Source organism: Alnus glutinosa, chromosome 12 (assembly GCF_958979055.1).
Source record: "Alnus glutinosa chromosome 12, dhAlnGlut1.1, whole genome shotgun sequence".
NCBI classification, from domain to species: Eukaryota; Viridiplantae; Streptophyta; class Magnoliopsida; order Fagales; family Betulaceae; genus Alnus; species Alnus glutinosa.
The window spans coordinates 19,505,810-19,524,443 of NC_084897.1; the positions used below are offsets into that span (position 1 = coordinate 19,505,810).

At 39.8% G+C, this 18,634-nt stretch overlaps 1 protein-coding gene across 2 annotated transcripts in view; it reads left to right on the plus strand.

Annotated features, from left to right (window-relative positions):
* LOC133851247 (protein HASTY 1) overlaps window positions 1-18,634 on the plus strand; it is a 28,683-nt gene that overhangs the window by 9,623 nt on the left and 426 nt on the right. For both annotated transcript variants that reach the window (XM_062287577.1, XM_062287578.1), the window contains 10 exons: window positions 9,098-9,211; window positions 9,367-9,493; window positions 9,574-9,743; window positions 9,831-9,932; window positions 11,700-11,803; window positions 11,894-12,188; window positions 12,347-12,591; window positions 16,821-17,324; window positions 17,560-17,854; window positions 17,980-18,163. In XM_062287577.1, the coding sequence (XP_062143561.1) occupies window positions 9,098-9,211; window positions 9,367-9,493; window positions 9,574-9,743; window positions 9,831-9,932; window positions 11,700-11,803; window positions 11,894-12,188; window positions 12,347-12,591; window positions 16,821-17,324; window positions 17,560-17,854; window positions 17,980-18,163 (2,140 nt within the window). The remainder of the gene's footprint in view (window positions 1-9,097; window positions 9,212-9,366; window positions 9,494-9,573; window positions 9,744-9,830; window positions 9,933-11,699; window positions 11,804-11,893; window positions 12,189-12,346; window positions 12,592-16,820; window positions 17,325-17,559; window positions 17,855-17,979; window positions 18,164-18,634) is intronic.

Consider the following 18,634-nt stretch of genomic DNA (forward strand, 5'->3'; position numbering starts at 1 on the left):
ATCCTCTCATGGAATATGGGATTAGTGGTAATATGTAGAGCAGCTTAGTTATCACAAGATAATGGGATATGAGTAGGTGTTGGGAAGCCTATCTCTCGAAGGAAGCATTGTAACCAAGTTGGCTCACTAGTAGTATGAGCCATCGCTCTATACTCAGCTTCTTCACTTGATTGGGCAACTAAATTTTGCTTCTTACTTTTCCACGTTATGAGATTTCCTCCCATAAAGGTATAATATCCTGTAGTGGACCTTCTGTCTGACGATGATCTTGCCCAGCCTGCATTAGTGAAACCTTCCAATTTGATATGACCATTCTTCCTAAACAATACCCTCAGCCTAGGGCTTTCTTCAGGTATTGAATAATACGAATAACAATGTCCCAATGCGAGTCTCGGAGCCTCTAAGAACTTACTCACCACACTTAGTGCATATGAGATATCTAGGCTTGTGATAGTGATATAATTAAGTTTCCCAACAATCGACAATGCTACGATTTGGAAACAAATGTCCTTCATCTCTCAAGAGTTTTTGATTGGGATCCATAGGAGAACAATAGCTCAAGCACCAACAATCCAATCTTCTCAAGGATATCAAGTACATACTTTGAGATAAATTGATACCTATCTTCTTTTTGATAAGTAAGGTCAAATTTTATTATAAAAAAAGCGTGAGGCTCCCCTAAGTACACAATGAGTATAGATAAAGAACACCTAGAAAGAGGAAAACAAAAAGGAAACAAAGACCCACAAAAACCCGAACAACGCCCACAGCAAAACCCCACCCTAACCCTTGAGACCCACCACAACTAACAAAAAACACCCCAAACAACACATCGTAGGTCTTGCAACCTCAATCCCCAAGAAATATTGAAGTTTGCCCAAATCTATGGTATGAACGCGCTATTGCGAAAACTACTTTCAACCTGGTGATTCCTCCAGAGTCATTTCCAGTAATCACGATGCCATCTACATAAACAACTACTAGGATGTACCTAGCCTAAGTGTGTAGTGAAAAACCGAGTAATCTGTCTGGCAACAGTGGAGGCCAAATTCCATTACTACTTTGAAGAATTTTCCAAAGCATGCTCTTGGTGACCACTTTCTTCAATTTGCAAACACCACCCCGATACTCCGTCTGAGCAACAAACCCAGGTGGTTGCTCCATGTAGACTTACTCAAGTAAACCACCATGAAGGAAGACATTCTTAACATCCAATTGATGGAATGCCCAATCAAGATTGACAGCAATAGAAATCAATACACGAATAGAAGAGATCTTGGCCACATGAGAGAATGTCTCATCATTGTCAATGCCATTAGTTTGTGTAGCCCTTGGCAACCAACCGTGTCTTGAGGCGGTCAACAAAACCATCAGGATGAAACTTAACAGTATATACCCATTTATAACCAATAGTATGTTTGCAAGCCGGTAAGGGAACAAGATCCCAAGTCCCATTCTGATGTAAAGTTGTCATCTCTAATTTCATTGCTCTCCTCCAACCTGGGTCGGAGAGTGCATCTTGAATTAGGAATAAAAAGACTAGAAGGGGTGGAAATAAAACAGGAAAAGGATGGAGTCAAAGATTGACAAGAAACAAAATTACCAATGGGATGCTTGGTGATACAAGAGCGAGTACCTTTCCGAAGAGCAATGGGAAGGGAATCAGAATCAATAGATGGTGCAGAATTGTAGATGGTGAGGATGATGGAAGGGGCAAGGGGCTTGTTGGTCGTGGACGTCTGGAATACTTGTAATGGAGCTGAGGCTGTCGAAGGTAGAGTTACGGTGAAGGTATAGGAACAGTGGAGGAAGGTAAAGAATTAGGAGTTGGAAACTGAATAGAAGAGGTCAGAGACTCCAACTGATATTCCTTGGAAGAACGGGCACCAAAGAAATATGATTGAGACTCATTGAAGGTAACATCGGCACGTGTAACTATCTTGTCAAGGCTAGAGAATAGCTTTGATATCCCTTCGAAGTATGTGAATAACCAAGGAAGACACACTTAGCGGAACAAGGATTGAGTTTGTCAAAACTTGGGCCAAGATTGTGGACATAAGAAACACATCCAAAAACTCGAGGAGGCAAAGAGAACACTAGAGAGAAGGGAATAAGATGGAGTACAGTGACACTCCATTAAGAACAAAGGAGGGCATTGTATTAATGAGGTAGCATGTTGTAAAAATGTTTTGTTACGTGCACATGAAACAAAAGGGCTGAGGAAACATCAAGTAGGTGTCGATTCTTCCGCTCAACACCACCATTCTGTTGTGGTGTGTGAGGGCAAGTGGTCTGGTGCATGGACATAAATTTTTTACAAACCAGTTTGTAGAAAATTTCTTATAAACCAACTTCTAATATTGACATGTGTCCATTGTATATGAAAAACACGTTTTTTTTTTTTAATTGTATGTGCTTCTCACATGCTTTTGTAATAGCTTAAAGAACACATGTCGCTTTTAGAGGCAGATTTGTTTGAGTTTCCTACAAACTAGTTTGTAGGAAATTTATGTCATCTAGTGTATAATGCCTTTGTTAGATAGATAGGAAGTAAAGGAATATGAAACATATTCTTTGGCATTCTTGGACCTCAATATTTGAATTTTCTGACCAAATTGAGTTTTGACTTATGAAAAAACTGAAAGATTAACGTTAACTCCGAACGATTTTTCATTAAAAACAACCAAGTCATGCAAGAGTAGTCGTCAACAAAGGTAACAAAGTACTGAAATTTATTAGACGCAACACCAAAAGGACTCCATATATTGGAGTGGATTAGCTCAAATGGGCTAGAAACCCGACCAACAAACCTAGATGGAAAAGACACACGGCAATGTTTATTGAATTGACATGCTTCACAAGACAAAGGGGATATATGATCAAGGCTCCTTGACGTTTTAAATTGGAAAGAGATGGATTATCAAATTGATAATGCCAATGGAAAGAAAATAATGAGGACTGAAGTGCCCGTGGAAGTGAGATGGGAGCAAAATCCAAATAGCAGAGACATCCAGCTTCATGTCCCCATACCAATCACTCACTTTGTTTGTAGATCTTGAAAAACACAGATAGAAGGATAAAAGCTAACATAACACTGGAGATCCTTGGTGATTTTACTAATGGAGATTATTGTGCAAATTGGATTTGGAGAAAGCTTATGATCACGTGAATTGGGATTTCCTCCTTTACATACTTCAGAGATGTGGGTTTGGGGAGAGGTGGAGGAAATGGATTAAATTTTGCGTTTCTATGGTAAAATTTTCCATTTTGGTAAATGGCGTCCCTTCTGGTTTCTTTCAGAGCTCGCGGGGGATTAGGCAAGGTGATCCTCTTTCTCCTTTGCTGTTTGTGGTGGTTATAGAAGCGCTTAGCAGGATGTTGAATGCGTCTATGCTCCAAGGCTTGCTTTCAGGCTTCTCAGTGGGCTTCATGGGTAATGACGCTTTAGTGGTGAATCATTTACTGTTTGCGGAAGATACCTTAATTTTTTGTGGAGCTCAAGCCGAGCATGTTCGAAATTTGAGGTGTACGTTCTTATGTTTCGAAGCGGTGTCAGGGTTGAGGATCAATTTTGGCAAATCCGAATTGGTCCCTATTGGCGAGGTGGAAGATGTAGAGTCTTTGGCTCATATTCTGGGTTGTAGAATTGGGTCTCTGCCGATGACTTATTTGGGTATGCCGTTGGGGGCGTCGTTCAAATCTATTTCTATTTGGAATGGGGTTATTGAGAAGGTGGAACGAAGGTTGGCTAGTTGGAAGAAACTATATTTGTCCAAGGGTGGTAGGGTAACTTTGATTCACAGTACTCTTTCTAGCATTCCTACTAATTATTTATCTCTGTTCCCTATTTCTGTGAGTGTAGCGAAGAAACTGGAGCGGCTTCAAAGGGAGTTTCTGTGGAGTGGTTTGGGTGATGAGACTAAATTTCATTTAGTCAATTGGCATCGAGTCTGTACTCCAATTAAGGCTGGTGAACTGGGTGTTCGTAATGTTATTAATTTTAATCAAGCCTTATTGGGGAAGTGGATTTGGAGGTTCTCTCAGGAGCGTGATGCTTTGTGGAGATCGGTGATTGAGGTGAAGTACGGGAGTGTGAGGGGAGGTTGGTGTTCTTTACCAATTACGGGGCCTTATGGTGTCAGTGTTTGGAAGTTTATTCGAAGGGGGTGGGATAGTGTTGCCAAGTTTTTGCGTTTTGAGTTGGGAGATCGGTCTCATATTTGCTTTTGGCATGATCTTTGGTGTGGGGACAAGCCTCTCAAGCTCTGTTTTCCAGCTTTGTACTCTATTGCGCGTTCTCCTGATGCTTGGGTGGTGGATAATTTGTCTGTGGTTGGAGGTGTGGTTCATTGGAATGTTCTCTTTACGCGCTATGCTTAGGATTGGGAGGTGGAGATGGTGATGTCCTTCTTTGATAAGTTATACTCTACTCGGGTTCGGCATGAGGAGGTTGATAGGGTGGTGTGGAATCCTTCCAAGAGGAGGAATTTTGAAGTGAAGACTTTTTACAAAGCTTTAGTTTGTCACGAGGCGGTCTCTTTTCCTTGGAAGGGTATATGACGTGTTAAAGCTCCGAAGCGGGTGGCGTTCTTTGTTTGGACAGCGGCTTTAGGAAAGATCTTAACTCATGACAATTTACGTAGGCGTGGTATTGTGGTGGTTGAGTGGTGTGTTATGTGTAAAAAGCATAGGGAGTCCGTTGAACACCTTCTTCTTCATTGTGATGTGGCACGGGTTGTTTGGAGTTTTTTTTATAGCTTGTTTGGGGTGGAGTGGGTTATGCCTAGTAGTGTCGTGGATTTATTGAGGGGTTGGGGCACTTTGCTGGGTCGTGGTCCTGTTTTTCGTATTTGGAAGCAGGTTCCTTTATGTGTTTTGTGGGGCTTGTGGCGTGAGAGAAATTCTAGGCTTTTTGAGGATGTGGAGTTTTCAGTTGGAGCTATTTGTAGAAAGGTGCTTAATTTGTTATATCTTTGGGTGTCGGCGCATAGCCCGGGTAGTTTGTTGTTCGCTGACTTTTTACTTTCTTGTTCTTTCCTTTCCTCTGTTTAGGAGCACTTTTGTATACTTCCTGTGTACTAGGGTTGCGGCCCTCTGCGCTTTTTAATGAATTCTTACTTATAAAAAAAAAAGAACTCAAGTGCCCGTGGAGGTGAGATGAGAGCAAAATCCAAATAGTAGAGACCTCCAACTTCAAGCCCCAATACCAATCATCCGCTTCGTCTGTTGATCTTGAAAAATACAGATAGAAGGATAAAAGCTATCACAACGTTGGAGATCCTTTGTGATTTCACTATGGACAACAAATTGAAAGGAAAACTAGGAATGTGTAAAACAGATAACAACTTAAGATCAAGACTGAGATGAGTGGTGCTAGAGCCCGAACTTTGGCTAAGGAACTGAGGTGACGTAACAGGATGATAATTAGAGAGATGAGTGGATGCACCCAGTCATATGCTTAGTCGTACCAGAGTTGATGACCCACAGATCCACATTAAAGGATAAAAGACAATGGGATGCAGTACTTGAGTGGGCTAGAGTAGTTGTGGAAGAGGAGCCTGTCCGCTTATAATGGGCTAGGAGCTGAGCATATTCATTCGTCGGTATGGAGATAATCTTGGAACCCACAAGTAGCCATAGTATCAATCAATAAGGAGAAAGCACAAGGATAAGGCCAAGAAATTACTCTAAATGGCTGTGAATAATGAAGGAATCCACAGAGAGTACTGAAATATGGCTGAACCACCCAAAATATGGTGCTGGATCGGCAAAAAACAAGCTGGTCAAAATATAACCAAACTGTTCGAAAACAAGATGGGACTGGTCGAAGTATCACCAAACAGACCAAAATCCAATATGAACAGGTCGAAATATAACCAAACAGGCTAAAAACCAAACTGAACCGGCCCAAATGTCAATAGAACGGGCCAAAACTACACTAAAACAATTGAAAAACTGTCAGAATTGGCCAGAATAATCCCTGAACCGGATGAAACTAGGTATGCAGTGGTCAAATAATGGAGTGAACCGGCCACCAGGATCCTGGATCAAACCTGATTTGGGTCCAATGAAAGAGGGATGATCCAAACCAATCAACTGAAACGCAAACCAACCTGGCCTGATCCACTTGTGACCCAATCAACCTAACTAACAACACGGACCCAATGGAGAGAAGAAGCCCAATTAAAAAAAGGGCCAAACACACAAAAACCCTTGGGCCAAATAACTTGAGTGGCCCAATTAGCTAGAAAGCCCAGAACCGAAACTGAATGGAGCTATTCCAGAACCAATCCAAGATTATCCTTATCTGAGAGAAGGAAAACCGTGAGAAATTGATTTACGAGAAGTAACCCCAAGGGGTTGGCTCAAGTGGTAAGGGTCTTTGTGGTAGTCCCATGAGGTCTAAAGGTTCAAATTCTCTTGGGTTCAAACAATTTCTTGGGGCTAGCTCGCGGGCGAAGCCGGAGTATTACCCGATCCGTGTAGAGGGGCGCTTTACATTGGTCTGAGGTTTATCTGATAGGGGTGGGTACACAAAGTGGCCCTGCTTTGGTGGGGTTTCTCGTCATAAAAAAGAATTGATTTACAAGAAGCAAGGGAATATTCAAATCGTGGGCTTTGGTGCCATGTTAATCATGATGGAAAAATGAAAGAAAATGGATGAAAGGAGGAGCTGTTTTTTTATTTTTTTATTTTATTTTATTTTATTATATATATATATATATATTCAGCCCTCTACTATTCATTCCATAATATAGGAGAAATGATGATAATAGAGTGAGGAATATTCCTGAGAATGCAAGCTGGTACTAGGACACCTATTCTGGACACCTCATCTAAGTATTCTTCTAGAATAGTTTTTCTCTTCAATAATTAAAGATGTCCAAGAGAGTGGGCTCTCAAACCTTTCTCAAAACTTACAGAAAACTAGAAGCAAAACTTGAGAGCTAGTGAACTCTCAAGGTAGCCGAAATTCCTTGGCTATTGTAATTGTGTTTTTGCTTCTACTAGAGACCTCCTTTGAGTTCCTTGGAGAGGTAGGAGACCAAACCTTGTCTCACTAGAACTAGGGTTGGAGAAACCCCAATCCTAGTAGCACTAGGATTTTGGCCAAGGGGAGGAATTCTCCCCTTGGCATGCACGACCATGGGGGGAGCTTGGGCTCCTCCCATGCGCCTAGCCCATCTCCTCCTAGCCCAATGCTCCTTTATATATTTATTTAAGGAAATAAATTTCCTTAGCCTAAATAAATAAATCCAAGTGCTTGCCACTTAGGAATTGAATTTTCTGGCCCATGTTTTACCTATAAATAATAGAGACTCAAAATAAATGTGGTCAATTTACATTAGCTTGAAGAGTAACTTGAAGGGAAAAATATAACTAGCTTAATAGGCTTGTGACACATGTCATCTCATGACTTGTCACAAGTTACAATTTATTTACACTTAATTCTATTAAATAATTGCAACAAAACTCAGGTGTATATTTTTTATTTATTCAATTAATCCCTTAGACTATACTTATGTGTGACACTTAAATCCCCTCCATGGAATTTTCGTAGTTGAATTAAATTCTATAAGACCGTCACATTAATTCACTACCTCATACCCAATTCGATCACTTGATCATTCTTTGTACTTTGTGAAATCATCATTCACTATGTACAAAAAAGTTTTAGGAACTCATTCTAAGACACTCAAACTTGAGATTAAGAAAGATCAATCCCATCAAATCTATCTCAAAGGGAAATTTCTTATTCCTTTAATTTATTAATGGAACTTGGATTCCTTCTTGGAGATGGAGTTCTCACAATGCCACATGTGACCACCCAACACACTGCGCATGTTGATTGCATAAGGTCACACTCCTAGATGCCTCAAAGTGATCTCCACTTCACATATGAGTTTGTGACCTTTTCAAGATTTAGAGCAAATGTCATAGGTGGTCGTGAGTATACATTATTCTTTTAGACAATGTTAAAGAAAGAACAATGACTCACCTAGCCCGTTCAGTGTATTGTATCCGCAGTAACACATCATCCAAAGTTATCACTTCACAAGATCAAGATAGATTATCATGATTGATGTGTTACAGTCTTATCAAATGGAATGCTCAATTATATTACTGATTGCGAACAACGATTTATAAGTTAGAAGAGTTTATCACTAATATCTTATGTATGATAATCTCATTAATCAAATCGGAGTCATATATAGTGTAACTTAAGGACCATTACATGCATATGATAAATAATAAGTAATCAATAGTATCCATGTAAACATGGAGTTCTATTGAGTTACATAGTAAGGAATCAATGTGAGACTTAACATTCCTGTGACATTTTTATAATCGACCCACCCAATGTGAGACCAACTTATCCACCTAATGTGGGACTAGCTTTTTGGGATATCTGAGATTTTTTTGTTTTGTTTTTTTTTTTTTTAAAAAAAAAAAAAATCTAAATGTTATATGGCCAATGGATATTGTGAAAAATAGTAGTCCTTTTCAAACTGAAAAAGAAAAAAAAAATGGTGAAAGTGGCATGTAGAACACTATTGGGGGGGGGGGGGGTGGGGGGATTTTTTCTTTTCTCTTCTGTGTGTTTTATTCTTTTATTTAATAGGGGGAGTGATTCTATCTTCAAAGTTCCATGAAGTTTGGATCATGTATGTTGACACTTGCACACTACCATGAACCTAGTATGTTATGAGTTGGGATTTAAAAGTTGTCCATAGTCTCTCTTAGGCCACAGTTAACTCATAATATGGAAATCTGGTAATTTTCATCCAATGCAGTATCTTAACAGGGGAATATTTGTGTAGTTTATACTATGAAAGGAAAAAAAAGAAAAGTACGAAAGAAAGAAAAAAGAGTAGTTTATGCTATGTTGCATTTTTCTTTCTTTCTGTGTTTTGGTTTTATGATTAAATCAACAGAGTGGTGTTGGATTGGGATGATATGTCTTTTCAAATAGTTTGTTTCTTTTCCTAAGGGAGGTTAAGGTGTTAACATTGTTAGCGTAAAAGAGTTAGCGTTTTCCTTTTCTTGTCTGTTCTTTCTGGGGTTTCTTCTACTGATTCATGATCTCTTAATGCAGTCAGAGTTAATCAGGTTTGTTGCTTCTTACAAGCCCCTTATAGCCAGTGCTAAAGTTTCTGAAAGAATTATTACAATCATCAAATACCTCTTGCTTTCTCAAATGCCTGCTCAGGTTTGGTTACAGACACTTGTTTATATGATTCACTCTATCTGGAGTTATTCATCAAAAAATTTGCTCTCTCTGGAGTTGCTAGATCTCCAACATCACTTCATTCTTATATTAGAAATGACAGTCTTCTGGTATGCACATGATTTTCTAAATTTCAGGACTTGGCTGTAATGGAAAGTATGCAATTGGCTTTAGAAAATGTTGTGAATGCAGTTTTTGATGGATCAAATGAATTTGGTGGGGGTAGCTCTGAAGTCCATCTTGCACTGTGTAGAATATTTGAAGGTTTGTTAGCAACTTCTTGTATCTAATTAGAATTTTTAGATTTTTATTTGACTCAAAAACTTTTGTTACTTGACCTGAAGGTTTACTCCAGCAACTTCTTGCTTTGAAATGGACCGAGCCAGCACTTGTGCAAGCACTTGGGCACTACTTAGATGCATTGGGTCCCTTTCTGAAGTACTTCCCGGATGCAGTTGGTGGTGTCATCAATAAGCTATTTGAGCTCCTAAACTCACTTCCTTTTGTTATTAAGGTGCTCTTCAAATTTTAGTCTTCATTTCCATTTAATTCATGTAAAGGCAACCAAGGCATGCAATTCAAAACCATGTTTGCTTTGCAGGATCCTTCTACAAGTAGTGCACGACATGCAAGGTTGCAGATTTGTACATCATTTATTAGAATAGCCAAAGCTGCTGGCAAAAGTATTTTGCCTCATATGAAGGTGACTTCTTTTGTCCACAAGTTAAATTGCAAGCCAACTCCAAAGGGTTCAAACTAAAACATGGAACTTAATGTACGCGTATGTGATAACATATAAGGCTTTTTATTGGAACCAGATGTAAATTATTGGGTAATGCAGATGACCCATTGCTATGCAAACCGGTGGATCATTGGCAACTAAGTGATGAATGATACCCGGTTGAGGCCTAGTTAAATCTGAAAATAAGATTAATGAAACAGCTCTGGAAGTTTTACTGGAATTGTGAAATAATTTTTCACAAAATGTAAAATCAGAAGTGCAAAGGCCCCTTGGGATTGCCATTGATTGCAGTCTCAGGAGAACTCTGCAAAGCCTTCCGACACCATATCACTTTTCAGGCACTTTTGTGAAGAGATCATTAGTATAAGCTTTAACAAGAGGAAGTCGTTCATTGACTACATCGTTTGCTTACTTTGCTAGCCTAGGAGCTACATTTCTGGAGTGGGCCTTTGTGGGTGTTTATGGTCCTAACGATTACAATGACAGAAAAGTGCTCAGGGATGAATTGGCAGGGTTTAGTTGGGTGGGATCTTCCATGGTGTAAGGGGTGATTTTAATGTTATCCACTACCCGAGTGAGAGATCAAGCCACACCTGTTCTTCCCTAGCTATGTTGCAGTTTTATAAGTTCATCTTTGATTAGGGCCTTATGGATATCCCTCTTGTTGGTGGAAATTTCACGTGGTCTAATAGTCAGGATCATCCTCCGTGGTCCAGAATTGACATGTTCCTTCTTTCACCAAATTGGGAACCAATTTCCCAGTGTTTCTCGGAGGAGCTCCCTAGGTTGTTATCGGATCACTTTCCTTTATTGCTCGAGTGATTGTGGTGATGTTATTAAGAGCAGAAGGTATTTCAAGTTTGAGAATATGTTGTTAAAATTATAGGGTTTTGTGGATATCGTAAAACAGTAGTAGGCATCTTTCAGTTTACAAGGCTCCCCTAGTTCTTTTTTTTGGCGCACAAACTGAAAGCTTTGAAAATCAACTTAAAAAGATGGAATGAAGAGCTGTTCAGCAATGTTGAGAAGTGTAAAAAGGTTCTTCTGGATGAACTCTGGGATCTTGAGGTTAATGTAGAGGTAAGACCCTTATCTGATGCTGAAAAGGTGAGAAAGGATGTGATTTCTAGTGATTTGGAGAGGATTACTCTTTTGGAAGAAGTAAGTTAGAGATAGAAATCGAGGGCTCTTTGGTTGAGATAGGGGGACAAGAATACAATGTTTTTTTCACTTTGTAGCTAATTCGAATAGAAGGAATAACACCGTGGATTCGCTAGTTGTCAATGGCTTTGTATCGTCAGTTTCTTCATAAAGTAGTGAGCATATTCTGTAGTTCTACACCTGTTTGTATTGAGAACAATTCAGTTGGTGGCCTAAGTTGGATGGTTTTTCTGACTTATATTTTTCCGTCATATTATAGCAACCTGTTCTGTATTGTACTTTCTCAATGTGATAAAAATTGTGAGAACCTGTGATTTCCGCAGCTTGAGAAGCTGTGAACACTGCAGAGAAAAAATAAATGTACATCAACTCAAGTACTACCTCATAAGCAGCTTATGCATGTTTGACTGTATACATATAAATACACATATGTACTTGTTAAGATGCCTCATAAGCATATGAGGAAAATTCATTTTTATAACCATACATGCCTGCATAAAGGAACCTAAGTGCTTACCTCTTATATATCTTTCTTTTTATTCACTTTTTAATGTTTTCTTTATAAAGGGTATAGCTGACACCATGGCATATATGCAAAGAGAAGGTTGTTTGCTTCGGGGTGAACATAATCTTCTAGGGGAAGCATTTCTTGTAATGGCTTCTGCTGCTGGGTAATTACTCGCTTAGAAGGACGTCTCTGTGTTTTTATTTCGGATTTCGTATGGGTTCCTTATTATTGCAAGCTTCTGTAATTGGTGCAGGATTCAACAGCAGCAAGAAGTTTTGGCATGGCTGCTAGAACCCTTGAGCCAACAATGGACACAGCTTGAGTGGCAAAATAATTATTTGTCTGAACCACTAGGTCTGGTTCGCTTGTGCTCCGAGACACCAACCATGTGGTCAATTTTCCACACATTGACATTTTTTGAGAAGGCACTTAAGAGGAGTGGATTTAGAAAAGCGCAGTTGAATTTGCAAAACAACTTGACATCTAGCTCTACTCCTTTGCACCCCATGGCTACTCATCTGTCATGGATGCTGCCTCCTCTTTTAAAAGTATGCTTGCCACTCCCAATAATACGGCCATGTTGAATATTCTCATCAGTTTTCCTTTTTAAATGTGACAAAACTTCTAGGGCCATATGATTTTTTGACATAGCTGTTCTTAAAGTTTAAGATAGTAATAATTGCAGCATGTCCATGTTTTTCCACAGCTGCTTCGTGCCATACATTCCCTTTGGTCTCCATCCATATCTCAAATCTTACCTGGAGAGGTGAAAGCTTCAATGACGATTACCGATGCTGAGTTATTCAGTCTCCTAGGGGAAGGGAATCCTAAATTATCAAAGGGTGCATTAACTTTCACAGATGGATCTCATGTTGACATGGGTAAGGAAGGAAATGCGGAGCCAAACGAATCTGATATACGCAACTGGCTGAAAGGTATCAGAGACAGTGGGTATGTATGTATGCCTTTGGGTTGGTTTTGAATAACTCAAGGTTGTTCTTTTTAATATTTCTTTTTACTATTTCCTTTCCCCCTCTCCTTTCTTGGCCTTTTCATCAAACATGGTTACATTAGAAGATAAAGAAATTGAGAAAAAAGGTATAAAAATAAGTAGAAAAGAGAATGGAAGTTCAACCCAAATGGCATAAATATATAGTTGTTTTATAGAAACCATGTTCCAATTTAAGGAAAGAAAACAAAGAGTAAACAAGCTGACGAGTTTGTTTCGAATCAAATTTCTAGCTTCAAACTGCTATATGATTCCTGGTGTAGACACACAGAAAGTAAATTTTTATTTTATCTATTGAATCTACCTATCGTTAGTGTAATACAACTAATGAGGCATTCACTTCTTATTACTTTAGCAAAAAAAAAATAATGTAATATAATTATTGAAAAATAACTGCAAGTCTTACATGGCTTGCTCAATCTATCATGGATAACAGTGTTTTCATCTCACTGAGGTATAATTAGGCAGTAGAATACGTATGGAGGTAGCCCGGGCCCTATGGAGCTACGTTCTTAATTTATTTGGGGTTGAGTGGGTTATGCCACAATCGGTGTTGGAGTTATTGACTAGTTGGGGGGCGGCAAGTGGGAGTCGGCATGCGAAAGAGGTTTGGCGGTTAGCTCCTCTTTGCTTGCTGTGGTGTATTTGGAGGGAGCGGAATGCTCGTCTGTTTGAAGATGTAGAGACACCTATGGTGGAGTTACGGAAGCGGTTGCTCAACACTTTATATTCTTGGATAGCGCCACATCATTGTTTGAGTGTCTTTACTTTTGTAGACTTTTTAAATTTACTTTCTGTTCGACCCGTTTAAGGGCTCTCTTGTATACTTCCCTTGTATAAGGGATGCGCCCCTTGGCGCTTTTCAATAAATTGCTATTACTTATCAAAAAAAAGAATACGTATGGTGGCAGTGGAGTTCTTACAAATTTGGCAACTGAGTCAACATTGAACTTAGATCTGAAGTACTGAAAAATATTTTCTCAAGGTGTTCAGAGCTAGTTTGTCAGAGACTATGTATTTGCTGTCTGATCAACGAGATGAAGATAGAAGTTCCACCAAAAAAATTTAATAAATGAAAGATATGCATGGGAAATTTATCTTTGATTTAAATTCTGCTACAGGTTTGGCTGCTGTAGAATCATGAAACAGGGAAGAATGTAGGACTATAAATGAACCGAGTTGTTCATCAATAGCTTGAGCTTGGCTCATATAATCTCAACTCAATTCGGTTTATTTAATAAACAAGTCGAACTTGAACAATAATTATTGCTCAAATATTAACAATAGCAAAATACTAACATAATACATGACTAAAATATGTTAGTTTGTACAAATACACTAAAATAATATGGATGTACATATTCATGTGTAATACATATGTATGTGTATGTATATAATAATGTGATACTGTATGTATATAATAACATGATACTGCTATATTAACACACACACACACACACACACACACACCTGCATATGTTGTAGAATGATGTATAATAGTAATTTATGTAAATTTTATAGTCTTCACCTGTTCGGCTTAGCAATTTTATGGCGTAGAATTCTTGTTAATTTTTCCCCTGCATATGTTTTAGAACCAAGCCGGCCGTTTCATGGAGGCAACTTCTTTCGGGATGGGTGGTCGGAAAGGGTTTATACTGATTCCTGAGGGACGTGGAGGGTGGGGTTGGATCAAATTCTCCGACGAGCTGAGGAAGGCCGCTGTCTCCTTCTCTGCTTCTGTGGGCGGGGGGATTGGGTCCTTGCATAAGCTGGTGGAGAATAAGGGGAAGGAAGTTGAGGTTTGGCCGGGTTTGGTTCCTTTCTCGAAGGGGCCCTCCTTTGTGGAGGTGGTGAAGACAGGCTCGGTTGCTGTCGTGAAGAAGGTGCCTGTCATGGGGGGTCATTGTTCCGGGAGTAAGGTTGTGCCAGTGGATCACTGTGAGCTTGACTTTCTTCCGACGGTGAGGGTGTTAGATGCAGATGTGAGGTCAGCGTTGGACTGTTCTACCTTGGAGCCTTTCGATCCGTTGGGTAAGGACCAGCCTCGCCGTCCGCTGGGTAAGTCTGTTCTTCCACGTGCGAGTTTGAAATTTGAAATTTCAAAGTTGCGCACGTGGAGTAAGCGGGTCATAGGTTTCAACTTGGCTTTGGGCCGGGCTGTTACGAAGCTACTGGACCGGCTTGCAAGGATTGGACAGAGTCGAAAAGGTTTGCGCTTGGGTTGCTTCATGCCAAAACCTAGTTCTTCACGGTCGTGGTTGCCGGAGACGACTTCGGTGGCTTCTTCTGGGCTGTGCGATCTCGCTTTGTCGGAGATGGTGGTTCCCAGTGGGGACCTGTTGAGCGGAGACTGTTCTGGGGGTGGGTCGTCTATGGTTGAGTCGGCTACTCCGTTTGTCTTCCCTCCTCTGCCGACTGCGGATTTGCCGTCGCCGGCGACTTTAGCTGGTCCTCCGGCGCTGTCTGGGTCTTTGAGTGGTGAAGAGCTCTCTGTTTTCCTTCTCTCTCAGGAGCCTCTGAGCTGGGGAAGAAGCTTCGTTCTTCCTCCTCCCCCTTGTTGCAGCCTTTTAAGCATTACTACAGGAGAGCTAGGGAGATCTGGGCAGGGCAGACTGTGGTATGGAATGATGGATTGCTATCTGACTCTTTGGTAGCCTCAAAGCTGTCCGCAGAACCTATTGCTTTTAAGGTAAAGGGTGGAGAGTGTCATGCGAAGAAAAAGAAGAATCAGCCTCCTGCTTTACAGGGGCTTTTTAGGAAGGGTGTCCTCAATCTTCCCCCGATTGTTTCTGTCCCTCCCGTTTTGATGCGGGAGGTCATGGACGTTGGGGAGGTTGGTCCTTTCTCTCCTCCGAGAGGCTGCATCTTTCCTTGTTCCGTTGAGGGAAATGGTTTCTCCCAATCTCAGAGTTGGCCTATCGGCTTTGATCATTATGGGGAGATGGTAGTTTGGGAGGAGGAGGAAGATGATTTTTGGGATGGTTCGCCCTTGGATTGGGCTTTGGAAGGGGCTTTTGGGGAGGAGGCCTTGGCTATTAGGGATGCCATGGAAGAAGAGTTTCAGCGGGAGAAAATGATTGCGCGTCAAAAGTCTAAAGGAAAAAGGGAGCTTCTAAACCTACATAGCTCCATTAATTATGGTGATGCGAAAGTTCACTCTAGGAGGAGAAAAGGAAAGGCACACTTGTTGTAGGCTTGTGTGCGGTGGTGGGTGGTGGGTTATATTGTTCTTAGTTGGGTTTCTTGGTGGGTGGTGGGTTGTGTTTGTTCTTTGGTGGGTGATGGGTTGTGTTGTTCTTATTGGTTGTTTTTGGGCTTTTGTGGGTTAGCTTTGGTCTTTTCTATGTATACTGCCTGTGTACTTAGGGGCGCCTTACGCTTTCATTAATAAAGTCTTCTTATAAAAAAAAAAAATGTTTTAGAATGATGTATAATAGTAATTTATGTAAATTTTATAGTCTTCACCTGTTCGGCTTAGCAATTTTTATGGCGTAGAATTCTTGTTAATTTTTCCCTATAAAAAAAATGGAATCTAATGTGAGCTTGAGCTAAACGAGCCGAGCTCAAACTTGATTGATTTCTATTGAGCTGAGGTTGAACATGTTCCTAAAGCTCAATTCAAGCTTGAGCTGAGCTCGAGCCTATGTTTTTCGAGCTGAGTTCGAATAGACAATACCCGGCTCAATTACATCCCTAGAAGAATGTCTAAAAACTTAACATACCCAAGTATTTCTTCATTCAGTTAGTGTTGTTTGGTGCAGTTTTTAGCGTCATCTCATTAATCAAGTAATAGACATATTTGAAGTCATAAGTGAAGTATTCATTAACATTTTTGAATGGCTTCTCATTAGCTGCACTTAGTTGAGGCAGTGATGGCTGTGGTACTATAAGTTATAAACTTTGGAACAGATAAATATGTGTTGCTTTCATTTAGTGTTCCTCGATCTCTTCTTGACTGCATGTGGAATTTTTCACTAGCTTTTTTTATGGATCAAAGTTTTACGACCCCCCCCCCCCCCCCAAAAAAAAAAATCTCTCTCTGCTTGGCAACTGCTAGGGTAAGTGCAATCTTAAACTTAAATGACATATTATGAATGTCATGTACTATTTGTTATTCTAGTTGATGTGAACTATTTCCTTTTTGGTACTGATGTGTCTTTTATTATCTTAGGTACAATGTATTAGGCTTGTCAACAACCATTGGGGATTCATTTTTCAAAGGTTTGGATATACATTCTTTTGCACTAGCCTTAGTGGAGAATATACAGTCGATGGAGTTCAGGCATATAAGGCAGCTTGTTCATTCGGTTTTGATTCCTTTGGTTAAATATTGCCCTTCTGATATGTGGGACATCTGGCTGGAAAAACTTCTGCATCCATTATTTCTCTACTCTCAGCAGGCTCTCAGCTGCTCATGGTCCAGTCTTCTGCATGAAGGTAGAGCAAAGGTTCCAGACATCCATGGAATAGTTGCTGGGTCAGACTTAAAAGTGGAAGTAATGGAAGAAAAGCTACTTCGAGATCTAACTCGTGAAATATGTTTACTCCTCTCGGCTATAGCTTGGCCACCGCTAAATACCGGTCTTCCTTCTTTAGAACAGTCTGGGCATATTATCCGTGTGGATATGTCTTCTCTTAAAGATTTGGATGCATTTGCATCAAGCTCTATGGTTGGGTATGTGGATGTGCATTATTTTCTAGAGCTTTGTCTCTCGTTTTCTGCAATTCCTTTTACATCCTTATGATTTCTGCTTTGGTCCGTAAGTTTGATTTTGTTTGTGGAATTATCTTGATTTTGTTTTTGTTTTTATTTATTATTATTAGTATTATTATTATTTTTATCTAATGGTAAAACAATCTTTACTCCAACAAACTCTAATTTTGTCTAAAAATTTGTTATTCATTTGCAGTTTTCTTTTGATGCGCAAAGGTCTAGCCCTTCCTGCCTTGCAGATATGTTTAGAAGCTTTCACGTGGACAGATGGTGAAGCCGTGACAAAAGTTTCTTCCTTTTGTGCTGCCGTGGTTGTCCTATCTGTAACAACGAATAACGTGGAACTTCGAGAATTTGTTTCTAGAGATCTATTTTCTGCAATTATCCAAGCGTTGGCCCTCGAGTCAAATGCTATTACCAGTGCGGATCTGGTTGCTCTCTGTCGTGAAATATTTGTTTTTCTCTGTGATAGAGATCCAGCTCCCAGGCAGGTTAGATGTGATACCTACATTTTGTTTTAATGTCTTGGCGTACGACATTTACAAGTGAGTATACTTTGATTAAAGGAGTATCTAAGAAGTTATTAATGGGAGGATGTATTGAGTTTTTTCCCCAGGTTTTGCTCTCACTCCCTTGCATCAAACCCCATGATTTGGTTGCCTTTGAAGAAGCTTTGATGAAGACATCTAGTCCTAAGGAACAAAAACAGCATATGAAGAGCTTGCTCTTATTAGCTACTGGAAACAAGTTAAAAGCACTCGCTGCTCAGAAAAGTGTAAATGTTATTACAAATGTTTCATGTAAGCGTTCTGACTTTGTTATTATCTTTTTGCATATTGTTTTTTTTTCACATGTTAAAGAGCATTTTGGCTTCTGAGTGATTTTTAAGCAGTTAAGCTGCTGTAATTATGCTGTAGAATCTGCACTATTCTTGATGATTGCTTTTGTATTAGATTCGAGTTCCTTATTATTATTAGGGGTAATTTCACTTAACCCCTCCTGCATTGTCACAACTTTTGCAATGTCCCTCCTAAAGTTCAATTTTTCTCAATTTAGCGTATTCATTTTTTAATTGTTTGCAATGTCACCCATTCATCCTAACTGAGAGGTGTCAAAATTTTCAAAATACCCTCATGCCCCAATCTTTGCAAATATATATATATTAAAAAAAGGGGCTATTATGAGAATTTTTGTGGGATTTAACGGAAAATCCTAACGGAGTGGTGACATTGCAAACAGTTGAAAGATAGATACAGTAAATTGAGTGATGA